Raw genomic sequence first — 26,182 nt, 5'->3', positions numbered from 1 at the left:
ATGTAAAATACACACTGGATTTCAAAGCCTTAGTATGGGGGGAAAAAATCTCATTAATATTTTTTATATTGATTACATGTTGAAATGATAATATTTTGGATATGTTGAGTTAAATAAGATGTATCAATTTCACTTGTTTCCTTTTTCCTTGTTCTTTTTTCTTTTTTTGATGTGGATACTGGAAAATTTAAAGTTATGTTATTGGCTCACATTATATTTCTATTGGAGAGTGCTGGTCCAGTACAACATTCAACTTTGAGTTTTGGAGTTTAAGGGGTTCTACATGAGAAGGTTCTATAAAGGAATATGGGGATTATGTATGTCTCCTTGCCCTTGACACTTAAAAATATATGTTTAAATATACACAGATTTATATATAATATATATTTATATTAAAATATATATACCTCAACTTGCAAGATATCAACGGAACTGAAGGAGCCACAGCTAGTTTACCCTTAAAGAGGCCACAACTGGTAAAGGGTTTTATTTCTAAAAAAGCAGAAACAAAGATGAAAACGGGAAAAGGGCGAAACATATCTTATTTTGAACATTAAATCATGGAAACAAAAAATCTTCCTAACTTTTGAAATCACTCCCTCAAAGGTCCAAATCGCATTGGTTCAAGTAACCTGGATTATTAAAGGTTTTCTGACAAATTTTTCATATCATCCTTTGCTACTAAGATAACAGGAATAATTATTGGCCAAAGAGCCTCAGGTCAGGGCCTTCCGCTGATCTGAAGGTAAAAATCCAGTTTGGGGTTTGGCTCTGAAGTGATATTTTAACATTTCACCCCGACTGCACTGACCAACTGTGCTTCAATTTCCAAAGACAGCTCGGAGGGGCCCCCTCACGCCTTTCCCTCTGCTTCTCAAACCTTTCCGGGCTCCCTGGGGCTCGCAGGCCGCCCGCTCTCCCAGGCGCCGCCGACAGGTGCAGCGCCGGGGGCCGCCTCCCGCCCCCAGCTCGCGCCCGCGACCCCGCACCCTCCCGCCCCGCCGGCCGCGCCCTCGCCGCTCCGCCCCCTGCCCCGGCGCGCGCGCACACACCGGCGGGGGCGCGCCCGGCCGGCGGGGGCGCGCACGCAGCTGCCGCCGCCGCCTCCCTCCCTCCCTGCAGGCCCTCCTCCCCTTCCCTCCCCTCCGCCCCCCTCCCCGTAGGCACCCAGCCCGCCGCCCGCCCGCCCGCACTGCCTCCCTCCCGGCCCCTGCGCTCCGGCTGGATCTCGCCCCCGCCCCCCAGGCTGCCCGGTCGCTGTCCTCTGGCGGTCGCCCGGGCTCGGTGGATGTGGCTGGCAGCCGCCGCCCCCTCCCTCGCTCGCCGCCTGCTCTTCCTCGGCCCTCCGCCTCCTCCCCTCCTCCTTCTCCTCCTCAGCCGCTCCTCCCGCCGCCGCCTCCACAGCCTGGGCCTCGCCGCGATGCCGGAGAAGAGGCCCTTCGAGCGGCTGCCTGCCGACGTCTCCCCCATCAACTACAGCCTGTGCCTCAAGCCCGACTTGCTGGACTTCACCTTCGAGGGCAAGCTGGAGGCCGCCGCCCAGGTACGGCGACCCTCGGGCGCCGGGGGCGAGCTGCCGGGCCAGCAGTTAGGCCGCGCCCGCGGGCTGGGCTGGGGGCCTGGCCGGGAGGGCGGGCGGGCCTGGGCACCGCGGGCCCGGAGCTGGGGAGGCCCGCTCGGGCACGGGCGCGCCCCTCGGGGTGGCTGCGGGGCCCCCGGGCTGGGGGGCTCTGCCCCGCGGGGCTGGGGCCCGGGGAGCGCCGCGGGCGCCGGCGGGCCCGGCTCGTGCGCCCTTCCGGGGCGAGCACACCTGTGTGGGCTTCCCTCCGACCCCTGGCCCTTCCGGGCGTGATGGGGTTCTGGGAGAGGTGGCGGGTGTTGGGGGAGGCCGGAGGGGCATCGGAGTCCACGCTGTGTCTCCACCTCCTGACTCAGTTCTTTTCTGCGGTTCTTCCTACGCCCCACGGAGGACACATGGGAAGGGGCGGTCATCAGGGACTCAGCCGCCGCGCGTTAGCGAGGAGGGGAGATTCTAGAAGGGGGGAGAGGGTGAGAAGGAGAATGTTAATCCCAGGCAGCCTTGCTGAGTTCTCCCCGCCTGCTACAACCCAGGGGCTGGGTTTCCAAGATGATCTGCCCCCCCTCCCCCTTCCTCTTCCCCTCAAGTGACAGTGCAGCAGTGACTTTGTTCTCTCCTAACCTCTAGTGAAGCTGAAGGAGGACCCCATCTCTGCTTTTCCTCCTGTCTTCCTAGCTTTGCAGCTTTTGAAGCAGGTGGATTTATTGCTACAGCGATGGTTGCTTAGCAGTACCCTCCTCTGAAAGAAGCTATTAGTTTTAGCATACCATTGGTGAAAATATTCCATTACTCTTCATTGCAGTTTTTGGTGAATCATGCTCCGCCCCCCCCGCCCAACATTTTCTGAAGTATTATTTGATTTTGGAGACCATTAGTATTGATGTCCTACAAAGGTCCTGAACAATAGACATTAATGATACCATGTTATATGATGTATTATGTGAAGTCTGTAATGAAGAATGGGAACTGTTTAGTAGTTATCTTTAAAAAAGAATGATGGTAAACATTTTGTTTCATTTCTTTTCCTACTGCAGTCGGGAGAAAAATCAATAGCCCTCAACCTTAAAGAACAGGGTATGTAGCAGTGAAATGAAAGAAATGTAGACCAGTGTTCGAAGGAATTGAAAGTTGGCAGTTGTCTTTGAAAGCCGAGTGTCTACTCAGATTGAAAATACGTCTAAAAGTGTAGAATTAAGAAGCATACTGTCAGATTTGGGGCGCTTGTGTGAAAGCGTGAGGGCTCCAGGGTTTGGCTGCATCAAAAGGCAAAACTTATCCCTGTGCAAGTCAGATGATTTAAAAATTTTCCATTAAGAATATGAATCAGAATGAGTACATCTTGGGTCTAAATTCGTATTTGAGACGGTTATTTGGGAGACTGTGTTTGTTTAAGCCAAGTGACTAGAGTGTTTGATATATATTGGCAGGGGGCAGGTGGGAGGGATTGTAAACAGTAGTGTCTTGTGACTTGGCAAACCTGCGGGAAGAGGAACCTAACGATGAATGAGTTCGCATTATGTGAAAAGACTAACATTAAAAAAATCATTTCTTTCTTTACCCCATTCGTTGGCATAATGAATTGATAATTTTGGGAGGTGTACACATTTAGGGAAATTTTTCAGAAAAGAGTTGTCGATGAAGATTTTTAAGTGATGATTTTGTTAGGAAGTGACAGTTTTATTTAAGTGTTAGGATAGAACAACAAACAGTGACATGCTTCTCCTTACCCCTTTTCTACATGTTTTTCCAAAGAGATGAGAAATATGTGGAAGACTGGTTTGGGCCATTGAGGAAGCACGTGGTAATGTACTAGATATTAGCAGGGACTTTTTAATCTGATAGAAGGAAATAAATGAATCTTTTTTAGTAACAGGAGCTTTTCAAATCATTTCTTTTCATCAATTCTATTCAGGCTAGGTGGCAACCCAGCTGAAAGAAGGCATGATAGTGAATTCTAACAGGTTTCATTAAAGGATAATTGGACTTTTTAATTGTACCTACTGCCACCCTTGGAAGTGTAAAGAGGAGTTAACATTAGTAAAAAGTTAACATTAGTAAAAAGTATATATTAATGTTTTTGAAATCCATGAATTGGAGCAATACGTTTAAATTGTGGCATTAAGTAGTATTTTATTGTGGAAATCAAAAAATGTGGACAAAATTATATCTCTAGAAACCTAGATTTATAACTGGTATTGGATCAGTTTCCTAATGGTTGGAATCACATTACACGAAGTATGCAAGTTGCTTGGTTGCTTTAGTTGCAAAATTTTATGATAAGCCCAGAGTATTTGTACAGGTTACATATTAGAAACTTAGTGGATTTTTAACCTAGCCTGGCGTGTGGGCTCCTGGGAAGGTGAAGAAATTAGTCAATGCGCACTGATTTAAAAAGTAATTGTCTTTTACATAAGTGAGTGTGGTCTGATTCAGCAGGACTTGAAAATGTGTTATCACGGGCCTAGAGAAATGGGACATTCACTTTGCGCTCCCTTTACGTTAGGATATTTGAGAGTAACAGATTTTTGTAGCTATTCTAACTCTCTTGTTTTGTGGATAATTAATTAAAAAATAGATTACAAGTTTATGTGAGTGGCTGCAGTTCCTGGTTATGAGCATATAGTGGTTTATACAGTAATTGGACTTTCTCTTATGGAAATATTTTACCTGTGCCAGAGAAATTAACTTCATCCTACAAAGCCAGAAGTCAGGATATATTAGATAATCCTTGGCCTCCGCCAACAAAATATTCATGTTGGTGATGACTAAATTGGCACTTACAGGAGAGTTACAGATATAGTAGTTTATTTGGCAGGCCAAAACTTGGCACCCAAATGGATGTTATTGTCAACCCTGTTATGGAATTTTCTGCCCAAATTTTGCGTGTTTTCTATGCAGTCATTTTGGTAGTTTTTTATTACTTTAAAAAAATGATAAAATTAACAATTTGTCCAGCGTTGTGCTAGATCACTAAATGGTCTTAAGAAATTAAATTGAAAGATTGGTGACAAGGAATTGAATTTGTTCAGATTTTCTATTCTGTTTCTTGAAATATCTATGAGGAAACAAGTATAAGAAACTTGTATATTGAGCTTTATCTAATGTCTGGAAGTGAATTTTGCAGTGAATTTTCCAGATAAATGATGCTTACCCTTTGAGGCACTTAGACTTTAAAACGTATTTACTGATTTGGATGGAAATATTCCTAAAATGTATTATGTTTTTTTTGTTTGTGAGGAGATCAGCCCTGTGCTAACATCTGCCAATCCTCCTCTTTTTTTTTGCTGAGGAAGACTGGCCCTGGGCTAACATCCGTGCCCATCTTCCTCCACTTTATATGGGACGCTGCCACAGCATGGCTTGACAAGCAGTGCGTTGGTGCGCACCCGGGATCCGAACTGGCGAACCCCGGGCCGCCGCAGCAGAGCGCGTGCACTTAACCACTTGTGCCACCGGGCTGGCCCCAGGTGGCCCCAAATGTATTATGTTTTTAAACTCTATGATTCCTCATGATCTTGATTTGTTTCTTTTCTTCTTCTTTTTTAAAATACTGGACATTATTCTGAACATCTGTCATTGATACTCATAACCATAGATTACACAAAACTATGTACTATATCATTTATTAGTTTCATGTCTGTTCTTTAAAGTTTTTTTGCTTGGTTTCCTTACTCTCAGGTTATTACTTCTGGCTGCTTATTGTGCCTTGTTGCTGCCTATTGTGCAATTTCTTCCCTCTTCTATTTTACTGAACTTGATCTGAAGAGGTCTAAGTAACCAGATAAACAAGCTTGTTTGAGCTTAAAAAGAAATTTCTAAGTGAGGATTTGACGGATTCTCTTCTGAGTGAAGGGTATGAGCTTTATTGTATGGACTTTGTATCATCATCCATTCTGGCTTTTCATACAGGTGTTTTTTTTTTTTTTTTTTTTTTTTTTAACTTCCTGGTTTTGGATAATTGATATTGTCCAGTACAACCTGGATAAATGTGGTCTTGAGTAGTAAATTATCTATAAAACTTCTCTGAACTTTGCTACGTAAATGAGCCTGTTCTTATTGTCAAGTAAATCTTATTCTAATCTGGATGTGAGTCAGTGGCAAAGGACTGAGTCTTCTGATAGCTGTTTTGTTGTTAACTGAGATGAGTTCTCTAGATTTCGGAGATTCCATTTTGAACACCATACAAGTATGTAGTTCTCAGTTTATTTGGCTACTTGTAATCATTTTAAAATTTTATTTTAAATTAGGAAGTATTTTAGAAATACAGAAAAGTAACCCAGCACTTAGCAGATAGTAATGTTTAGCAGGTATTAACGTTTTGCCCCATTTGCTTCGGACTTTGCCTGATGTTTTTTGGGAAACAAAATGTCACAGATACCATTTAAAGCCCATTTCCATCTCTTCCCACCCCCCACTCCCAGAGGTGACTTCTCTCTTTAGGTAGGTGAATATTATTCCTACGTTTAGTTTTAAAGTCTTATTGCAGGGCCGGCCCCATGTCTTAGCGGTTAAGTGCGCGCGCTCCGCTACTGGTGGCCCGGGTTCGGATCCGGGGCGTGCACCAACGCACCACTTCTCTGGCCATGCTGAGGCCGCGTCCCACATACGGTGCCTAGAAGGACGTGCAGCTATGACATACAACTATCTACTGGGGCTTTGGAGAAAAAAAGGAGGAGGATTGGCAATAGATGTTAGCTCAGAGCTGGTCTTCCTCAGCAAAAAGAGGAGGATTAGCATGGATGTTAGCTCAGGGCTGATCTTCCTCACAAAATAAATAAATAAATAAAGTTTTATTGCATGTGTAAGTATCCACGAACAATAAATAGCAATATTCTGTTTAAAATTTTTACGTGAATGGTACTTATTATGTTTGACTTTCCACAACTTGCTCTTTTCAGTGTCTCTTTTGTTAGAAAACTTGGCTCAATTTTTGTTTACTAATTATTTGCTCCTTATTGTCTTTAGAAATTATAGCCCTATTCCACAAAGGCAATGATTATTACAAAATTTTAACGATGAAATTGCTTGTTAGGCAAAGTGACTTCAGGCTTCATACTGACTGGTATTTGGAATTGTCACACTGGAAATTTCCTTTTACTAAAATCTCAGGACTTTGGCAATCAGGAAAAAACCTCTTAAGTCTTAGTGTAGTACATGTAAGGTGTATTCCTGAGTGATTGTAGTAATGACACATTCAGGGAAAAAATGGTCTTAGATTGCTGCCTTCCTAGCTCAAAGGAAACCTCCGCTGTAAAATTTTTCCCAGTGGTCGAGCTGCCTCTTCAGTAGAGCCATTACTTAAGCGTTTGGTTCAGTTGAAGTGCAGACTGTGGGACTCCAAGACTTCACCCTGGGTTTGAAACAAAGGATACACTAACATTCCGTTCTTTAATAGTGTCAAATGGAAGAGTTGAAAAGGAGCTTGTTATCAACATAGTTTATATGCCACCTTTAACATTTTGCTTCTGTTTTAAGCTTGGAAATTGAAGATCTTAATTCTGAAATTCCTTTGAATTATTACCTGTATTTTGATAGCGGAACACACAGGTAGTAATATTCACTAACATGATGATGTTAATATATGAAAAATCACATACTGAATCATCAGGTCAGTATTACTGTTGGGAAAGCATCAAAAAGACCAGTGTTAGGGGCTGGCCCCGTGGCTTAGCGGTTAAGTGCACGTGCTCCGCTACTGGAGGCCTGGGTTCGGATCCCAGGCGCACACGGACGCACCGCTTCTCTGGCCATGCTGAGGCGGCATCCCACATACAGCAACTAGAAGGATGTGCAACTATGACATACAACTATCTACTGGGGCTTTGGGGAGAAAAAGGGGAAAAAGAAAAAAGGAGGAGGATTGGCGATAGATGTTAGCTCAGGGCGGGTCTTCCTCAGCAAAAAGAGGAGGATTGGCATAGTTGTTAGCTCAAGGCTGATCTTCCTCACACACACACACAAAAAAAAGACCAATGTTAGAGTGTGGTAGTCAAGCACTTAAGCATATGCTTCAGTCCACACGAATATTTTAAATTACCTTCCTTGCAGTAAATATATGCTGATATCCAAAATGCTATATAATGCAGCACATAGTTCTTAAATTTTATATCATTCTGATCAGGCACTATATAAACTATTAGGTGAATACTGTTAGTTGATATTCAGAGTAACATCTTTATGATTAGAGCACATTTACTCTTGGTCTCTGTGTGTGTATCTTAATAATGACATCTATTAAGTGATTACTATGTATCAGGCACTAAATTCTAAAACAAGCACTTTCTACGGATTGTCCTGTTGTCTAAAGTGCATCTCTGATATGAGCTAGAATATACTGTCTGGTTTTTAAAATTTGAGTGGAGTTCTATTATTAAGTATTTTTGTTCCTTTGGTTCTTCCCTCCCAGTCTTCCAGAAATGGCAGTATTCTGAAAACAAAACAAAACAAAATTAGTAGCTATTCAACAAGCAGCTTAATTCATTAGTATAAACAGGTGGGTTTTCCCTAAACACAGGAGGAATTGAAATGTTTTTGTATTGTTACATGGCCTGGATGTTGTACAGCGTACTGGACGTTGTGCATTGTGTCTTTCCGAAGTACACAAATACTTTCCCTTAGAATGTTAACAGTAGTAGTAAGATAAGTGTCATTTGGCATAAGTAGTGTTGTACAGGTATCTTGACATTGGTAGATTAACTGCTTGGCTACCATTAAATTCACTGCAGATGTTGATGGATGAAAATATGGTTGCCTATAAAGATTAAGACCCATAACTGAACCACTGTTACTACTCTGTTGGCATAAACTTCAAATTCTGGAAGGTTTTTATTCATTTTACCCTTTGGAGCACACCCCAGTAAGTGATTCATTTCTCTGTGTTTCTGAATTTTTTTTTAAGTCAGTTTATGAATAGGCAAAGAGATTTTTTCTTTTTGTTCAAATGTGCTATAAACGGCCAATTGGGATGTAAAAGTTTTAGTGCTGTTTAGTTATGTTCTGGTGAAATAAATAGTGTGAAGGAATATTACCACTTACAAAATAAAAAAGAGGGCCTGCCCCGTGGCTTAGCGGTTAAGTGCACGTGCTCCGCTACTGGCGGCCCGGGTTCAGATCCTGGGTGTGCACCAACACACTGCTTCTCCGGCCATGCTGAGGCCACGTCCCACATACAGCAACTAGAAGGATGTGCAACTATACGTACAACTATCTACTGGGGCTTTGGAGGGAAAAAAATAATAATTAATAAAATTAAAAAATAAATAAATAAAAAAGAAAAGTTCATTACATGACATTTTTGTTTAGAAACAGGAAGATTTATGAGAAGGATTTTTTTTTTTTTTTAAATGAGCCGAAATAGTTTCACTTTATGTGTTAGAGATTTTGACAGTTTGTTACAGGCCTAATAACATGCTATCTGTAATTTAGGTCAAGTAATTTTAGTTTAAAATTAATCATGTTTATGTATTTTTATTAATAAGATGATTACCCTTAGGTATTGCTTTTTCCTACAGATATTATGTTACTCCTGTGTCCTTACCTAGTTCTGTGGTCTGTTCAGTGATCTCAAGGCACTGTTGACCTACACATGGGTTTTGTTTGGTCTACACAGTGTTTTTGAAAATTTTGAATTAGTTGCCATAATTTAAAAATTGAGAGATTGCACATGAAATCTGAATTTGTGGCTTTGTTTTTAAATGGGAAGATCTGTTGACACTAAGTCTGCTTTTCAGTATAGCGATAATTAGTTGGTTCCAAGAAATGGCTACTTCCTCCTTCCTCGGTGGGCTTGTGCATAGCCTTTACCTGGCCTACTGCACTCACCTGCTTGGCTGGCCTCTGTAGGCATTTGTTTGTGATTTAGGGCATCTGTATTTTTTTTTTTTATTGATGTTTTAATAGTTTATAACATTGTGAAATTTTGGGTTGTACATTTTTGTTTGTCCATCACCGTATACTAGGGCATCTGTATTTTTGTTATTTTAGATTTAGACCATTCAAATGTCTGAAAATGAATTTGAAGTTTTGTTTAATGCCTCACATCTCTTAAAACAAGGTTACAACCAAATTGAAAAATGGGTAAGATATATGAACGAGCAGTTTGCAGAGGAAAAACTTAATGGCAAAAAAAAAAAAAAAAGCGGGGCCGGCCCGGTGGTGCAAGTGGTTAAGTGTGCGCGCTTGGCTGTGGCGGCCCAGGGTTCGCCGGTTCGGATCCCGGGTGCACCCACGCATTGCTTGGCAAGCCATGCTGTGGCGGCATCCCATATAAAGTGGAGGAAGATGGGCATGGATGTTAGCCTAGGGCCAGTCTTCCTCAGCAAAAAGAGGAGGATTGGCAGATGTTAGCTCAGGGCTGATCTTCCTCACAAGAAAAAAAAAAAAAAGGAAAAAGAAAAGATACTTAGTAACCAATGTTACTGGTAAGCAGAGAAATTCTAATTAAAAAACAATGGAAGGCCGGCCCCGTGGCATAGTGGTTAAGTCCATTGCCTTCTGCTTTGGTGGCCTGGGTTCTTGGGTTCAGATCCTGGGTGCAGACCTACACCATTCATCAGCCGTGCTAAGGCGGTGACCCACATATGAAATAGAGGAAGGTTGGCAACAGATGTTAGCTCAGAGCGAATCTTCTTCACCAAAAACAACCATGGAATACCGTTTAGTACCTATCAGATTGTCAAAAATTTTAAAGTTTTTTGGAGGATGCTGAAAGTGGGATTTCTTTATTCTTTGCTCATGGGAGTGTCAATTGAAACTACTCTGGAGAACAATTTTGGTAATTCTTGGTAAAGAAAACGTGCGCACAAGAAAATGTGGACCAAGATATTTATTATAGTACCATTTTATTTTTTTTAATTGAAGTATAATTGATGTACAATATCCTATTAGTTTCAGATGCATACAGTACTATTTTAAATAACAAAAAAGTGGAAATAACCTAACTTCCTTCAGGAAGGAAATGGATAAATAACTGTGGTATATATGTGCAGGAGTTAAAATTAATGAATTAGATCAATGTCTATCAGCATTTACCCATCTCAGAAACAATGTTAAATGAAAAAAAGCAGGTTGCAAAAGGTTACATACACTTTGATACCATTTGTGTAAAATTAAAAACATTGTTTGCTGATCTTGATATATGTAGCAAAAGTACTAAACATACAGGAGAAAGATATACATTAGCCTTTGTCTCTAGGGAATGAGGAAGAGAAGAAAGGGATTTCATTATATCTAAATTTTATTTTTTTGGATCCAAAGCAAGTAAGACAAAAGTCTTAAAAGTTTATTTAATCTTGGTGGTAAATCATTAGTGTCTGTTATATCCAAAATGTTTCTTTGGGAAAAGAAAAAGTTTAAAGAGTGTTTTATGGAGTTTTGACATAGTTTATGATATATTCGCTTTCTTCCTCTGTCCCTACAGTAGGCCTTATTGATGGATTTGATGTGCAGGTGAAAATACATAATTAATTGCAACATAAGAAATGTTTTAATTTCAAAAAATTTTTAGTTAGGAAACATTTTTTGAAATTAAAAAAATTTTAATTGTTGTCTTATATCAAGGTTTAAGTAGAAAAAAATTGCTTTTATTTAGCTCATTGGCCAGATGTTTAAATTCTGTGAAATACTTAAGTATTTATTATTGCTTTTAATGTAATTTGGAAAATGTGAATTGCTTTGGATTACTTAAAACTACTCATTTAATGATGTACACCTGAAATTTATACAATGTTATAAACCAATGTTACTGCAATAAACAAAAAATTAAAAAAAAAAAACTACTCATTTATTTCTACCATTGATGCATAAATACTCAGTCTAGGTTTTAGTGGTGTCTGGGTTAAAAAAATTGCCTGTGACATACATTAGGCCAAGATGAAGATGTACATGTTATTAATCTAGGCTATTTCTGACATTGCTGGGTTTTTTTTCCCCTTAGGTGAGGCAGGCAACCAATCAGATTGTGATGAATTGTGCTGATATTGACATTATTACAGCTTCATATGCACCAGAGGGAGATGAAGGTAAGAGCTGTTTTCCATTTTAGTTCGCTGTCTCTGTCTGTGTATGATATGTATTATTTGTGCATGCTTTTGCCTGTGTGTAATATATATACATTTTCAGGTTAAGCTATCAATGTTACTTTAGAAATAGGAAAATTCTTTAGATGTTCATGGGAAATATTTGCATAGTGTAATCTGACTGTACTATGAAATAAAGGAAATGTCACAATTTTAATTCTACTTCAAACATTAGCTTATTTTGTGAACTTAGGCAGATCACATTTTCATAAGTGTAAAATGAACATAATACCATGCATACAAAGCTGAAGAGTTATTTTAAAAGTTAAAAGGTTCATCAAGGGGGCTTAGTTCATATGTGGTTTTCGTAAAGTTTTTTTTTTCCCCTCTTGAACTATAAGTTAAAATTGAGATAATAAATCTTCCTCATAATTGAGAGAAAAGTATTTACTTTATGAGATAGAATGTGAAAGTTAGAAGCTAGATGATGGAATTAATTACAGGAGAAGAATATGTTAAAGAGAAGCATGGTATAGAAGGTGTGGGAACTCAGTTTGCATCTTTAAAATGAGAACTATTCGCGCACTCTACTTCGGTGGCCCAGGGTTCGCAGATTTAAATCTCGGGTGCGGACTGATGCTCTGCTCATCAAACCATGCTGTGGCGGCATCCCACATATAAAATAGAGAAAGATGGGCACAGATATTAGCTCAGAGCCGGTCTTCCTCAGCAAAAAGAGGAAGATTGGCAACAGATTTTATCTCAGGGCCAATCTTCACCAAAAAAAAAAAAAAAGAGAGAGAGAGGACTATTTTAGACCTTGTAATTGCAATAAGGATTAAACTGAGTAATCAGTTTTGGCCTGAAATCTTGTTCCCACATAAGCTGCATTTTAAAAAGTTATCAAGTTTGGGGCCAGCCCCGTAACATAGTGGTTAAGTGCTGCTCTGCTGCTGGCACTCAGGGTTCAGATCCTGGGCGTGCACTGATGCACTGCTTGTCAGGCCATGCTGTGGTGGCGTCCCACATAAAAGTGGAGGAAGATGGGCACAGATGTTAGCTCAGGGCCAGTCTTCCTCAGCAAAAAAAGAGGAGGATTGACATGGATGTTAGCTCAGGGCTGATCTTCCTCAAAAAATAAAAAATAAAAAGTTATCAAGTTTGGCATGACTCTCAAGTATATTAATATTGGAGCTGCATTACTTTTTACTTTTGACTTCATCTTGACATTCCTTGTCAAAATGGTTTATTGGTTAGTCTCTACTACTCTGAGACTTCCTTTTAGAAAATCTTCTCATTTGATATAAGTTAGAAACTTGACCTTTTATTTACATTTTGTATTGTTGTTTTCTCTCTCCTTTACATTATACTGAAAAGAAGCGTACAAATAACATTTTAAGCCCTGGCAATATTTATTTCATGAATTTTTTCTTAAATTGTCTTGTCCATGGAAAGACAAAAAAAGTAAATAGCAGTTGAGCATAGTATTGCTGAGAACTACTTATGTTCAGTTGATTGTAAGTGAGATCAAACTGCTGTGATTTTAAGTTAGAGGAATAGATCCTTCAGTAGACTTTGAATAAGTGCCAACTTTAAAACAATAGTTTGGTAAATGAAAGAGAGATTATTTAATTTCTTTAACTGTGAAGAAAGATGGAAGCATCTTAGCTAAGCATATCAAGGCAAGCTTTGTTGTCGGTAGAGAACACTTAAATTCAGTGTAGGGTTTTTATTATTTTTATTATTTTATTTATTTTATCTTTGTAAGGAGATCGGCCCTGTGCTAACATCTGCCATTCCTCCTCTTTTTTTGCTGAGGAAGACTGGCCCTCGGCTAACATCCATGCCCATCTTCCTCCACTTTATATGGGACGCCGCCACAGCATGGCTTGCCAAACAGTGCGTCGGTGCGTGCCCGGGATCCGAACCTGCGAACCCCGGGCCACCGCAGCAGAGCTCAGGCACTTAACCACTTGCGCCACCGGCCCGGTCCCCAGTGTAGGGTTTTTAAATGGTAGCCAGTATAGATAGGTAGAGCTAATAAAATAAATGTGCACTCTCCAGCTGGCTTGGTTTCAGCTCAGGTTTGTTTTTTATCTTCTACTAAAATGCCAGGAAAGAATTCAGAGAACTGAAATGTTTTGAATATGCATAACTGAATAGTGCAAAGCTCATAATGATCTGAATCTCAATGAAGCAGTGTTAGTTTTCTCACTGAGAGGGTCAGAAGAGAAATGAAAACTTATAGGAAATGAAGAGGCTTTGGGGAGAGATTCAGATAAAACATTAAATTTTTTGTTACATAAAATATTTTCTTCAGAACTAACTGAGGTACATTTCTCAACTAATTTCTCCTACAGCAACAAGAAAAACCTGGCGTCATGTGTAACCCCGTTTAATTTTAGAGTATAAGAGAATGGGAAGTTGTATTAATTGGGTATTTTAAGGTTTTAGTCACAAACAGGGATCGATTTGGATAGATTTCACCTTCCAGATACATATATAGCTTAATTTTGCCCTTGGACGTAGTAGCATTTCTTGATTTTTACCTTACGGAAGAGAATAACTTGTTGTTTCTTTGTGTGTGTGTGTATGTGTGCATGTGCATGTGCGTGTGTGTGTGTGTGTGTGTGAGGAAGATTAGCCCTGAGCTAACATCCGATGCCAATTCTCCCCTTTTTGCTGAGGAAGATTGGCCCTGGGCTAACATCTGTGCCCATCTTCTTCCACTTTATATGGGACGCCAACTCAGCTGTGCATCGGTCCGCCACTGGGATCCGAACCTGCAAACCCTGGGCTGCCGAAGCGGAGCGTGGGAACTTAACTGCTACACCACTGGGCTGGCCCCTAACTTATTTCTTTAGAAACTAGTTGTGAATTTGACTGCCAGCTCCTTCCAGGGCTCTATGCTGGTGGCAGGAGTCGATAGGAAAGATACCATTTTTTAACCCAGCTAATCTCATCTAGTACTTTCTAAATTGTGATTGCCTTCTGCAAGACTGATTTACATATCTGTAGTCACTAAATCTTGGTGCTGTAAGGTAAAATCAGAAAATTATTTGAAGGCATGAAATTGTTGCTTCTTTGTGTAAGTTTTTAATTGATGAAAAAGGCCATCTTGTGATATGTGTAGTAACCCAGAAAGACCTATTGGTGTGTGTCTCTTTAAACTAAGGCACTGCCTTTTAAACAAAAATAATTTATTCTAAAACCTATTTGAGATCTTTGTAATATTTTAAAAACGAGAAATCAGTAAGAAAAGCGGCTGAAAACTGTTTTTTTACTGTTCTGCACTTCAAGGGTTGGTGAAATCACTAGCACTTAAGACAGTGCAAGGAATGCACCTCCCTACACAGTGCAGGGATTAGTATTGTCATCAGCTTCTGCAAGCGAAATACGAAACTTTTGAGTGCCTGAACTCAGGTCCTGACAGGTAAAGAGTCTTTTAATTTATCATTAATAGATGGCTTGGGCATAACCACATACAGAATGATCACTTGAAAGTTTGGTACCAACTTTTCCCTTACTATACTCTGTCAGGTGTATGTTTGTAGAATTAGCTGTGCAAGAAAAAATTTTTCCATTGGTGATACAGTATTTCATACAAAGTTCTAATATAGTTTCAGATCTACCAACATCACTTTGGTTTATCCATATAAGGCATGTAAATTTTAACACAGTTATTCTTGAAGTAGGATTGTACTTTTCAGTGCGTGCATATGTGTGTATTTAGTGAAAGGATAAAACAGCTAAGTCAGAAATATTGCCAAATAATAATTTCGAGCAAAACTATTAAACTTGAAAAAAGGAATGGTTCCTCACACTTGGTCATAAGCCTTTATCCAACTATTAGTAATATATATTCTGCCATGCAATTATGTATGGATTAGTAATAACATTAATAAACTTCCATCTCTTTTCAATAGAGTTGTGTATGTCATCATTCTGAAAATACATGCATGACTAATTAAGTGCTAGCCCTCAAATCAGGAAGAGTGAAAGAGAAGGGAAAATATCCATTTCTAGTATAAATGTATTGAAATATAATATAGAATTTCATAAGGAAATTTTAACTGAAAGGAATTCGGGTATAACTTTAGTTATACAAATAATGATATAGGGTAGGGGCTTCAAACCAGAGTTACTGTTGGGGTTAAGCCAATAAGAAACATGCATGGATTGGGCTGGATGTAGGAAAAAAAGACTGTTGAGACAGAGACTGAACCGAAGAGTGCATGTCCCACATAAATGTATTACAAAAAAAAACTTTTCTGGCCAAACAGAACATTTTTGTGGGCTGTATTGAGTTCTGTTGAATTTGCAACCTCTGAAGAGGGATTCTGTGGCACTGTGATGTCTTACGCATGTTCTTTATCATTTGGACGTGAAGATAAGACATGAGCATAGCTGTCTCATTAAAAAGAGAAAAAAGATTCTTCTGGGTTCTTAATTGAAACTGATATAAATAATGTATAATATGCCATATTACTATTAAATATATTAAGCAAATTGTTTGCTGTGTGTGTTCTAGGGATACATATATACTTTAAAAAGATTCAGACTCTAGCATACTGCCTCTTTTTAGGTACCTTTGAGAGTTTTTTGAGCACTAAAATGGCCTTCTGAGATCTTGTTTTTTTTTGTCTCTGGTTTATTTACTATTCCTGAGTGTATTGAGTTTTTGGAATTTTGAACATGAAGTCAGTTATGTGCTGTTAGTCTTCTGAAGAATGGGTAAAATTAATGCATAAGCTAACCACTATTCCAGGCTACATTGAGGCACCAAATATTTTCCCAATTCTTTGGTAACTTTCAGAACATCCTGTTTTCTGAATTAAATGGTGATTTTATCTTTTTTTAAATTAATAAACTTTATTTTTTAGAGCAGTTTTAAATTCATAGCAAAATTGAGGAGAAGGTACAGAGATTTCCCATATATCCCCTGTTCCCACACACACACAGCCTCCCCCCCATCAACATCCTGAACCAGAGTGGTACATTTGTTACAGTCAATGAACCTACATTAACACCTCATTATCACCCAAAGTCCATAGTTTACCTTAGGGTTCGCTCTTGGTGTTGTGTGTTCTATGGGTTTTGACAAATGTATAATGACCTGTGTCCACCATTATAGTATCATACAGAATCATTTCACTGCCCTAAAAATCCTCTGTGCTCTGCCTATTTATCCATCCCTCCTCCCAACCCTTGGCAACCACTGATCTTTTTACTGTCTGCATAGTTTTGCCTTTTCCAGAATGTCATATAATTGGAGTCATATAGTATATTGCCTTTTCAGATTTGCTTCTTTCACTTAGTAATATGCATTTAAGTTTCTTCCATGTCTTTTCATTGCTCGATAGCTCATTTCTTTTTAGCTCTGAATAATATTCCATTGTCTGTGGGTACCAGTTTATTTATACATTCACCTAGTGAAGGTTACTTCCAAGTTTTGGCAGTTGTGAATAAAGGTGCTATAAATATTAATGTACAGGTTTTTGTGAGGACATAAGTTTTCAGCTTCTTTGGGTAAATACCAAGGAACATGATTGCTGGAACCTATGATAAGAGTGTGTTTGGTTTTGTAAGAAACTGCCAAACTGTCTTCCAAAGTGACTGTATCATTTTGCATTCCCACCAGCAGTGAATGAGGGTTCCTGTTGCTCCACATGCTCCCCAGCATTTACTGTTAGTGTTTTGGATTTTGGCCATTCTAATAGGCGGGTAGTGGTATGTCATTGTTGTTTTAATTTGCAGGTCCCTAATGACATGGTGTTGAACATCTTTTCTTTAATTTTATTTATTTATTTATTTTCCCCCCAAAGCCCCAGTAGATAGTTATATGTCATAGCTGCACGTCCTTCTAGTTGCTGTATGTGGGACGCAGCCTCAGCATGGCCGGAGAAGCGGTGCGTTGGTGTGCGCCCGGGATCTGAACCCCGGGCTGCCAGCAGCGGAGCACGTGCACTTAACCGCTAAGCCATGGGGCCAGCCCCATGAACATCTTTTCGTGTGCTCACTTGCCATCTGTATATCTTTTTTGGTGAGGTGTCTGTTCAGATCTTTTGCACAATATTAATTGGATTGTTCTTTTTCTTATTGTTGAGTTTTAAGAATTCTTTGTACATTTTGGATAATAGTCCTTTATCAGATCTGCCTTTTGGAAATATTTTCTCCCAGTCTGTGGCTTGTCTTCTCATTCTCTTGACATTGTCTTTCTCAGAGCAAAAGTTTTATTTTGTTTTGTTTTGTTTTTTGTGAGGAAGATCAGCCCTGAGCTAACATCCATGCTAATCCTCCTCTTTTTTTGCTGAGGAAGACCAGCTCTGAGCTAACATCTATTGCCAATCCTCCTCCTTTTTTTTTCCCCAAAGCCCCACTAGATAGTTGTATGTCATAGTTGCACATCCTTCTAGTTGCTGTATGTGGGACACAGCCTCAGCATGGCCGGAGAAGCGGTGTGTCAGTGCGCACCTGGGATCTGAACCCGGGCTGCCAGTAGCGGAGCGCACGCACTTAACTGCTAAGCCACGGGGCCGGCCCATTCTCTTTTTTTCTTAGTAAGCCTGGCTAAGGGTTTGTCGATTTTGTTTATCTTCTCAAAGAACCAACTCTTTGTTTCATTAATCCTTTCTACTGTTTTTTTTTTGGTCTCAGTTTCATTTATTTCTGCTCTGATTTTTATTATTTCTCTCCTTCTGCTGACTTTGGGCTTTGTTCTTCTTTTTCTAGTTCTGTTAGGTGTAATTTGAGGTTGCTCATTTGGGCTTTTGCTTGTTTGTTAAGGTGGGCTTGTATTGCTATGAGTTTCCCTCTCAGGACCACTTTTGCTGCATCCCATATGGTTTGGTATGGCATATTTTCATTTTCGTTTGTTTCCAGATAGTTTTTGATTGCTCCTTTAATTTCATCAATGATCCATTGGTTGTTCAGTAGCATGTTGTTTAATCTCCACATTTTTGTCACTTTCCCAGTTTTTTTTTCGTGGTTGATTTCCAGTTTCATAGCATTATGGTCTGAAAAGATGCTTGTTATGATTTCAATCTTCTTAAATTTATTGAGGCTTGCCTTATATCCCAACATATGGTCTATCCTTGAGAATGTTCCATGCATGCTTGAGAAGAATGTGTAGTCAGCTGTTTTTGGGTGGAGTGCTCTGTGTATGTCTACTAGGTCCATCTCGTCCAGTTTTTCATTTAAGTCTACTATTTCTTTATTGACTTTTCATCTGGATGATCTATCCATTGATGTAAGTGGGATATTAAGATCCCCTACTATTATTGTGTTGTTGTTAATGTCTCCTTTTAGGTTTGTTAATAGTTGCTTTATGTACATTGGTGCTCCTATGTTGGGTGCATATCTATTTATAAGTGATATGTCTTCTTGGTGGAGTGTCCCTTTTATCATTATATATTTCCCTTCTTTGTCTCTCTTAACCTGTTTTATCTTGAAGTCTACTTTGTCTGATATGAGTATGGCAGCACCTGCTTTCTTTTGTTTGCCATTAGCTTGGAGTATTGTCTTCCCTCCTTTCACTCTGAGCCTGGGCTTGTCTTGAGAGCTGAGATGTGTTTCCTGGAGGCAGCATATTGTTGGGTCTTGCTTTTTAATCCATCCTGCCACTCTGTATCTTTTGATTGGAGAGTTCAATCCATTTACATTTAGGGTAATTATTGATATATGAGGGCTTAATGTTGCTGTTTTGTCACTTATTTTCCGGTTCTTTTGCATTTTCTTTGTTTCTTGTCCCATTTGTTTCAGACTGCCAATTCAGTTTGGTTGTTCTGTCTTATGACTCTTCTAGTTTTCTCTTTGTTTATCGTATGTGATTTTGTTTTGATTATTTGTTTAGTGGTTACCTTGAGGTTTGTGTAAAAAATCTTGTGTATGAGATAGTCCATTATCTGATGGCCTCCTATTTCCTTATACTAAGTCAATTCAATCACTTTCCTCTTCCCCTTCTAAGTCATCCTTGTTATACCTCATTCTATCTTGTGTTGTGGGTGTGTGTTTACAGTGATGAGGTTAAATTTATTATTGGTGAATTCCTTCCTTTGATCTTTGATTTTAGTACTTAAGTGGTTCCTAACCTATTCCCGTAAAGATCTACTAGTTTTCTGAGTTTGTCTACCTATTTTTCTCCTTGCTGCAAGTTTTGTATTCCCTTTCTCTTCTTTTTTTCAGGCCTGAGGGCCTTCTTGAGTATTTCTTGTAGTGGGAGTCTCGTGGCCATGCACTCCCTTAGCTTTTGTTTATCTGGGAAAGTTACTATTTCTCCATCATATTTGAAGGATATTTTTGCTGGATAGAGTATTCTTGGCTGAAAGTTTTTGTCTTTCAGTATTTTGAATATATCATTCCAGTTTCTCCTAGCCTGTAAAGTTTCTGTTGAGCAGTCCGCTGAGAGCCTGATGGGAGATCTTTTGTACGTTATTTTTTGTTTTTGTCTAGCTGCCCTTAATATTTGTTTGTTTGTTTTTTGTGAGGAAGATTAGCCCTGAGCTAACATCTGTTGCCAATCCTCCTCTTTTTTTTTTTTTTTTTTTTTTTTTTGCTGAGGAAGACTGGCCCTGGGCTAACATCCGTGCCCATCTTCCTCCATTTTATATGGGATGCCGCCGCAGCATGGCTTGACAAGCAGTGTATCAGTGGGTGCTTGGGATCCGAACCCCAGGCCACCACAGTGGAGCGCACGCACTTAACTGCTATGCCACTGGACCAGCCCCTTCCTTGCAAATTTTGATAAGCTCTGTTTTTATTTTCATTTCAAAATATTTAAAAATTTCTCTAAGGGCCAGCCCCGTGGCTTAGCGGTTAAGTGCACGCACTCTGCTACTGACAGCCTGGGTTCGGATCCCAGGCGCGCACCGACGCACCGCTTCTCCGGCCATGCTGTGGCCGTGTCCCACATACAGCAACCAGAAGGGTGTGCAACTATGACATACAACTATCTAGTGGGGCTTTGGCGGAAAAAAAAGGAGAAGGATTGGCAATAGATGTTAGCTCAGAGCCGGTCTTCCTCAGCAAAATGAGGAGGATTAGCACAGATGTTAGCTCAGGGCTGATCTTCCTCACACACAAAAATAAATAAATAAATAAAAATTTCTCTTGAGGGCCAGCCCCGTGGCTTAGCGGTTAAGTGCGCGCGCTCTGCTGCCAGCGGCCCAGGTTCGGATCCCGGGCGCGCACCGACGCACCGCTTCTCCGGCCATGCTGAGGCCGCGTCCCACATAGAGCAACTAGAAGGATGTGCAACTATGACATACAACTATCTACTGGGGCTTTGGGGGGAAAAAAAGGAGGAGGATTGGCAATAGATGTTAGCTCAGAGCTGGTCTTCCTCAGCAGAAAGAGGAGGATTAGCACGGATGTTAGCTCAGGGCTGATCTTCCCCAGAAAAAAAAAAATTTCTCTTGAGATTTCTTCTTTCACCTGTGTGTTGTTTAGAAGTGTGTTGTTTAATTCCCAAGTATTTGCAGATTTTTCCAGTTACTTTTCTGTTATTGATTTCTAGTTTCGTTCCATTGTGGTCTGAGAGCAGACATTTTATGATTTCTTTAAATTAGTTAAGGTGTGTTTTATGACCCAGAATTTGGTCCATCTTGGTGAATGTTCCATGTGAGCTTGAGTAGAATGTGCAGTCATCTATTGTTTGATGAAATAGGCTATAGCTGTCAATTATATCGGTTGATGGTGCTGAGTTCAACTATATCCTTACTGATTTTCTGCTGCTGTATCTGCCCATTTCTGATAGAAGGGTGTTAAAGTCTCCAACTATAATAGTTGATTCATCTCTTTCTCCTTGTCATTCTATCAGTTTCTGCCTCATGTGTTTTGATGCTGTGTTGTTAGATGCATACACATTAAGGATTGTTATGTCTTCTTGGGGAGTTGACCCCTTTATCGTTATGTAATGCCTCTTTTTATCCCTGATACCTTTCCTTGCTCCGAAGTCTGCTCTGTCTGAAATTAATATAGCTATTCCCACTTTCTTTTGAGTAGTGTTAGCATAGTATATCTTTCTCTATCCCTTTACTTTAAAATTTTTTTTTTTAATTTTTATTTATTTATTTATCTTTTTTCCCCCAAGAGCCCCAGTAGATAGTTGTATGTTATAGCTGCACATCCTTCTAGTTGCTGTATGTGGGACGCAGCCTCAGCATGGCCGGAGAAGCGGTGCATCCGTGCGCGCCCGGGATCCGAACCCGGGCCGCCAGCAGCGAAGCGCGTGTGCTTAACCGCTAAGCTACGGGGCTGGCCCCATCCCTTTACTTTTAATCTGTGTGTGTTTTTATATTTGAAGTGGGTTTCTTGTAGGCAACATGTAGTTTGGACTTGTTGTTTGATCTACTCTGACAATCTCTGTCTTTTCATTGGTGTATTTAGACCATGATGTTTAAGGTGATTATTGATATCGTTGGATTAATATCTACCGTATTTGTTACTGTTTTCTATTTGTTGCTCTTGTTTTTTGTTCCTGTTTTTGTCTTCCACACTTGTTCTGCCTTTTGTGGTTTTAATTGAGCATTGTATATGATCCTATTTTCTCTGCTCTCTTAGCATATCAATTATACTACTTTTTTTCTTAACTTTTTTTTAGTGGTTTCCCTAGAGTTTACAATATATATTTACAACTAACCCAAGTCTACTTTCAAATAACACTATACTGCTTCACAGGTAGTGTGAGTATCTTATACTAACAAAATATTCCTCATTCCCCCTCTTATCCCTTGTATCATTGCTGTCATTTCACTTAGCATACACACACACACACACACACAAGCCAACATAATCAAATACATTGTTGCTATTAATATTTTGAACGAACTGTTATCTTTTTTTTCTTTTTTTATAATTTTATTTATTTATTTATTTTCCTCCAAAGCCCCAGTAGACAGTTGTATGTCATAGCTGCGCATCCCTCCAGTCGCTGTACGTGGGACACGGCCTGAGCATGGCCGGAGAAGCGGTGCGTCGGTGAGCGCCTAGGATCTGAACCCAGGCCGCCAGCCGCGGAGCTCGCGCACCCAACCGCTAAGCCACGGGGCTGGCCCTGAACTGTTATCTTTTAGATCAATTAAGAATAAGAAAAACAGGGTTGGCCCCATGGCATAGTGGTTCCATGCGTTCCACTTTGGTGGCCCAGGTTTGTGGGTTCAGATCCTGGGCGCAGACCTACACCACTTGTCAGCCATGCTGTGGCGGCAACCCACGTACAAAATAGAGGAAGACTGGCACAGGTGTTAACTCAGGGCTAGTCTTCCTCAAGCAAAAAAAGAGGAAGATTGGCAACAGATGTTAGCTCAGGGCGACTCTTCCTCAGCAAAAAAAAAAGAATAAGAGAAATAAATGTTTTTATTTCACTTTCATTTATTTGTTCTCTGATGCTCTTCCTTTCTTTATGTAGCTCCAAGTTTCTGACCTATATCATTTTCCTTCTTTCTAAAGAACTTCTTTGAACATTTCTTGCAAAGCATGTATGCTGACAACAAATTCTCTGAATTTTTGTCTGAGAAAGTCTTTATTTCCCCTGAATTTTTTTAAGACTTTATTTTTTTTAGAGCAGTTTAGGTCGATAGCAAGAGCGAGAAGAAGATTCTCCTTCACTTTTGAAGGATAATTTTGAAGAATTCTTTCTAGATTAGTAGTTTTTCTCTCAACACTTTCAATATTTCACTCCACTCTCTCTTGCTAGCATGTTTTCTGAGGAGAAGTTGAATATAATTCTTATCTTTGCTCCTCTATAGGTAAGGTGTTTTTTTTCTCTAGCTGCTTTCAAGATTTTTCCTTTATCTTTGATTTTCTTTTTTTTTTTTTTTATTTTTTTTTTAAAGATTTTATTTATTTTTTTTTCCCTCAAAGCCCCAGTAGATAGTTGTATGTCATAGCTGCACATCCTTCTAGTTGCTGTATGTGGGACGCGGCCTCAGCATGGCCAGAGAAGCAGTGTGTCGGTGCGCGCCCGGGATCCGAACCCGGGCCGCCAGCAGCGGAGCGCACGCACTTAACCGCTAAGCCACGGGGCCGGCCCTATCTTTGATTTTCTAAGTTTGGATATGATATGCCTAGGTGTAGTTTTTTTGGCATTTGTCTGCTTGTTCTTCTCTGAGCTTCCTGGATCTGTGGTTTGATGTCTGACATTAATTTGGGGAGATTCTCAGTCATTATTGCTTCAAATATTGCTTCTCTTCCTTTCTCTCTTCTTCTGGTATGTCCATTGCGTGTATCTTATACCTTTTGTAGTTTTCCCATAGTTCTTGGGTATTTTTTTCTGGTATTTTTTTTTTCAGTCTTTTTTCTCTTTGCTTTTCAGTTTTGGAAGTTTCTGTTGTTGTGTCCTCAAGTTCAGAGATTCTTTCCTCAGCTGTGTCCAATCTGATAATGAACCCATCAAAGACATTCTTCATTTCTGTTACAAAATTTTATTTTTATTTTTTAATAATTTTATTTATTTATTTATTTTTTCCCCCAAAGCCCCAGTAGATAGTTGTGTGTCATAGTTGCACATCCTTCTAGTTGCTGTATGTGGGACGCAGCCTCAGCATGGCCGGAGAAGCAGTACGTCGGTGCGTGCCCGGGATCCGAACCCAGGCCGCCAGCAGCGGAGTGTGCGCACTTAACTGCTAAGCCACGGGGCCGGCCCTGTTACAAAATTTTTGATCTCTAGCATTTCTTTTTTATTCTTTCTTAGACTCTCCATCTTTCTGCTTACATTAACCATCAGTTCTTGCATGTGTCTACTTTTTTCATTAAAGCTCTTAGCTTAATCATAGTTTTAAAAAAATTCCTGGTCTGGTAATTCTAACACTCCTGCCACATCTGACTCTGGTTTTGATGCTGAACAAGTCTCTTCAAATTGTAATTTTTTTTTTAGTTTTTATTTTATTTTTTGTGTCTATGAGGAAGATCAGCCCTCAGCTAATATCTGATGCCAATCCTCCTCTTTTTGCCGAGGAAGACTGGCCCTGGGCTAACATCTGTGCCCATCTTACTCTACTTTATATGGGACACTGCCACAGCATGGCTTGACAAGTGGTGTGTCGGTGCGCGCCTGGGATCCGAACCAGCGAACCCCAGGCCGCCGCAGCACAGCACGCGCACTTAACTGCTATACCACCAGGCCGGCTCCTCAGATTGTATTTTCTGCCTTTTAGTATGTCTTGCAATTTTTTGTTGAAAGGCAGACATGATGTACTGGGTAAAAGGAACTTCAATAAATAGGCCTTTAATACTGTGATGATAAGGTGAGGAAGGAGGGGAAGTATTCTCTAATCCTACAATTAGGTCTTAGTCTTTCGGTCAGTTTGTGCCCCTAGTGTGTGAGCTTCACCAGTGCTTTTCAGATTTTCTTCTTCTTTAGGTGGGACAGGATGGCCGGAAGGGCTGGAGTTGGATATTTCCCTTACCCTCGGTAGGTTAGGCTCTGCTAAAACCCTAGCACGTTAAACTCTGGTAAAACAGTTTCTCCTGAAGGCAGGTTTTGTTAAGAACAGATTGTTCTAGTGTGTTTCAAAATGGTTCATTTTCCTCTCCCCCTGCTAGAAGCATGAGAGGATTTTTCTCTGATGTTCACTCTTAGGAGCTGGTAGAGCTCCTAGAGGTAAAACTCACAAAAGTGTGAGGGTCCCCCTATTACTGGGTCCTCCTGGAATTTTTAACTCTCAGACTTGTCCACACTGAGCCTCCAGCTCTTCATCAATTACAGTTTAGGTTTTCCTCCTCCAGCACTGGTTACTAGAGGTGGTTTCTGCTGGTGGGTTTCTGCTCGGGTAAGTTGTGATTCTCTGTATCTGCCTATCTCCAGTTTTTTTTGGCAGCAGTTTGCCCTGTGATCTCACTTTTATGATGGATATGAGGAGAGTTGTTGATTTTTCATTTTTTCATCTTTTTGCTTGTTTTTAGGATGCATGTAAGCTCCTTACATGCAACACCAGATACCAGAAAGCCTCCTGGTGATTTTATTTTTATTTCCAATATAAAAGGTTGCATTTTAAGAATATAAGAGCAATCTGTGCCTTTTTGTGGGCAAATGCTTTCATTTCTCGGTAAATACCTGAGAATACAGTGGCTGCGTCATGTGGTAAATGGAGAGTTTTTAAAAAAACTGCCAGTTTTCCAAAGTGGTTGTGCCATTTTATATTCCCATCGACTGTGTGAGAGAGTTCCGGTTGCTCCATATCCTTGCTAATACTTGTTACATTCCGTCTTCTTAATTTTAGCTATTCAGGTGGTTGCATAGTGGTATCTTGTTGTGGTTTTAATTTTCATTTCCCTGATGGCTAATGACGTCAAGCAACTTTTCATGTCCTTAATTTGCCATCCGTATATCTTCCTTGGTGAAGTATCTATTAAGACATTTTGCCATTGGAGGGGGGATTGTTTATCTGTTGAATTTTAAGAGTTCTCTATATATTCCAGATACAAGCCTTTGTTGGACATATGTTTTGCAAATACTCTCTCTCAGTCTGTGGCTTGTCTTTTCATTTTTGTTACAGTGTTTTTTGAGGAGCATAAGTTTTTAATTTCAAAGAATTAACAGTTTATTGAATTTTTCTTTTATAGTTCATGGTTTTTTTGTGACCTATTT

At 40.0% G+C, this 26,182-nt stretch overlaps 1 protein-coding gene across 1 annotated transcript in view; it reads left to right on the top strand.

Moving 5' to 3' along the window:
* The first annotated feature begins 1,184 nt into the window (after positions 1-1,184).
* Positions 1,185-26,182, top strand: part of NPEPPS (aminopeptidase puromycin sensitive) — an 86,856-nt gene continuing 61,858 nt past the window's right edge. The window contains exons 1-2 of the mRNA XM_087441056.1: positions 1,185-1,543; positions 11,514-11,598. Coding sequence (XP_087297182.1) covers positions 1,289-1,543; positions 11,514-11,598 — 340 coding nt within the window. The 5' untranslated portion in view covers positions 1,185-1,288. The remainder of the gene's footprint in view (positions 1,544-11,513; positions 11,599-26,182) is intronic.

Source organism: Ceratotherium simum, chromosome 16 (assembly GCF_057802395.1).
Source record: "Ceratotherium simum simum isolate JZ-2026a chromosome 16, ASM5780239v1, whole genome shotgun sequence".
NCBI classification, from domain to species: Eukaryota; Metazoa; Chordata; class Mammalia; order Perissodactyla; family Rhinocerotidae; genus Ceratotherium; species Ceratotherium simum.
This window is presented reverse-complemented; position numbering and strand designations above follow the sequence as displayed.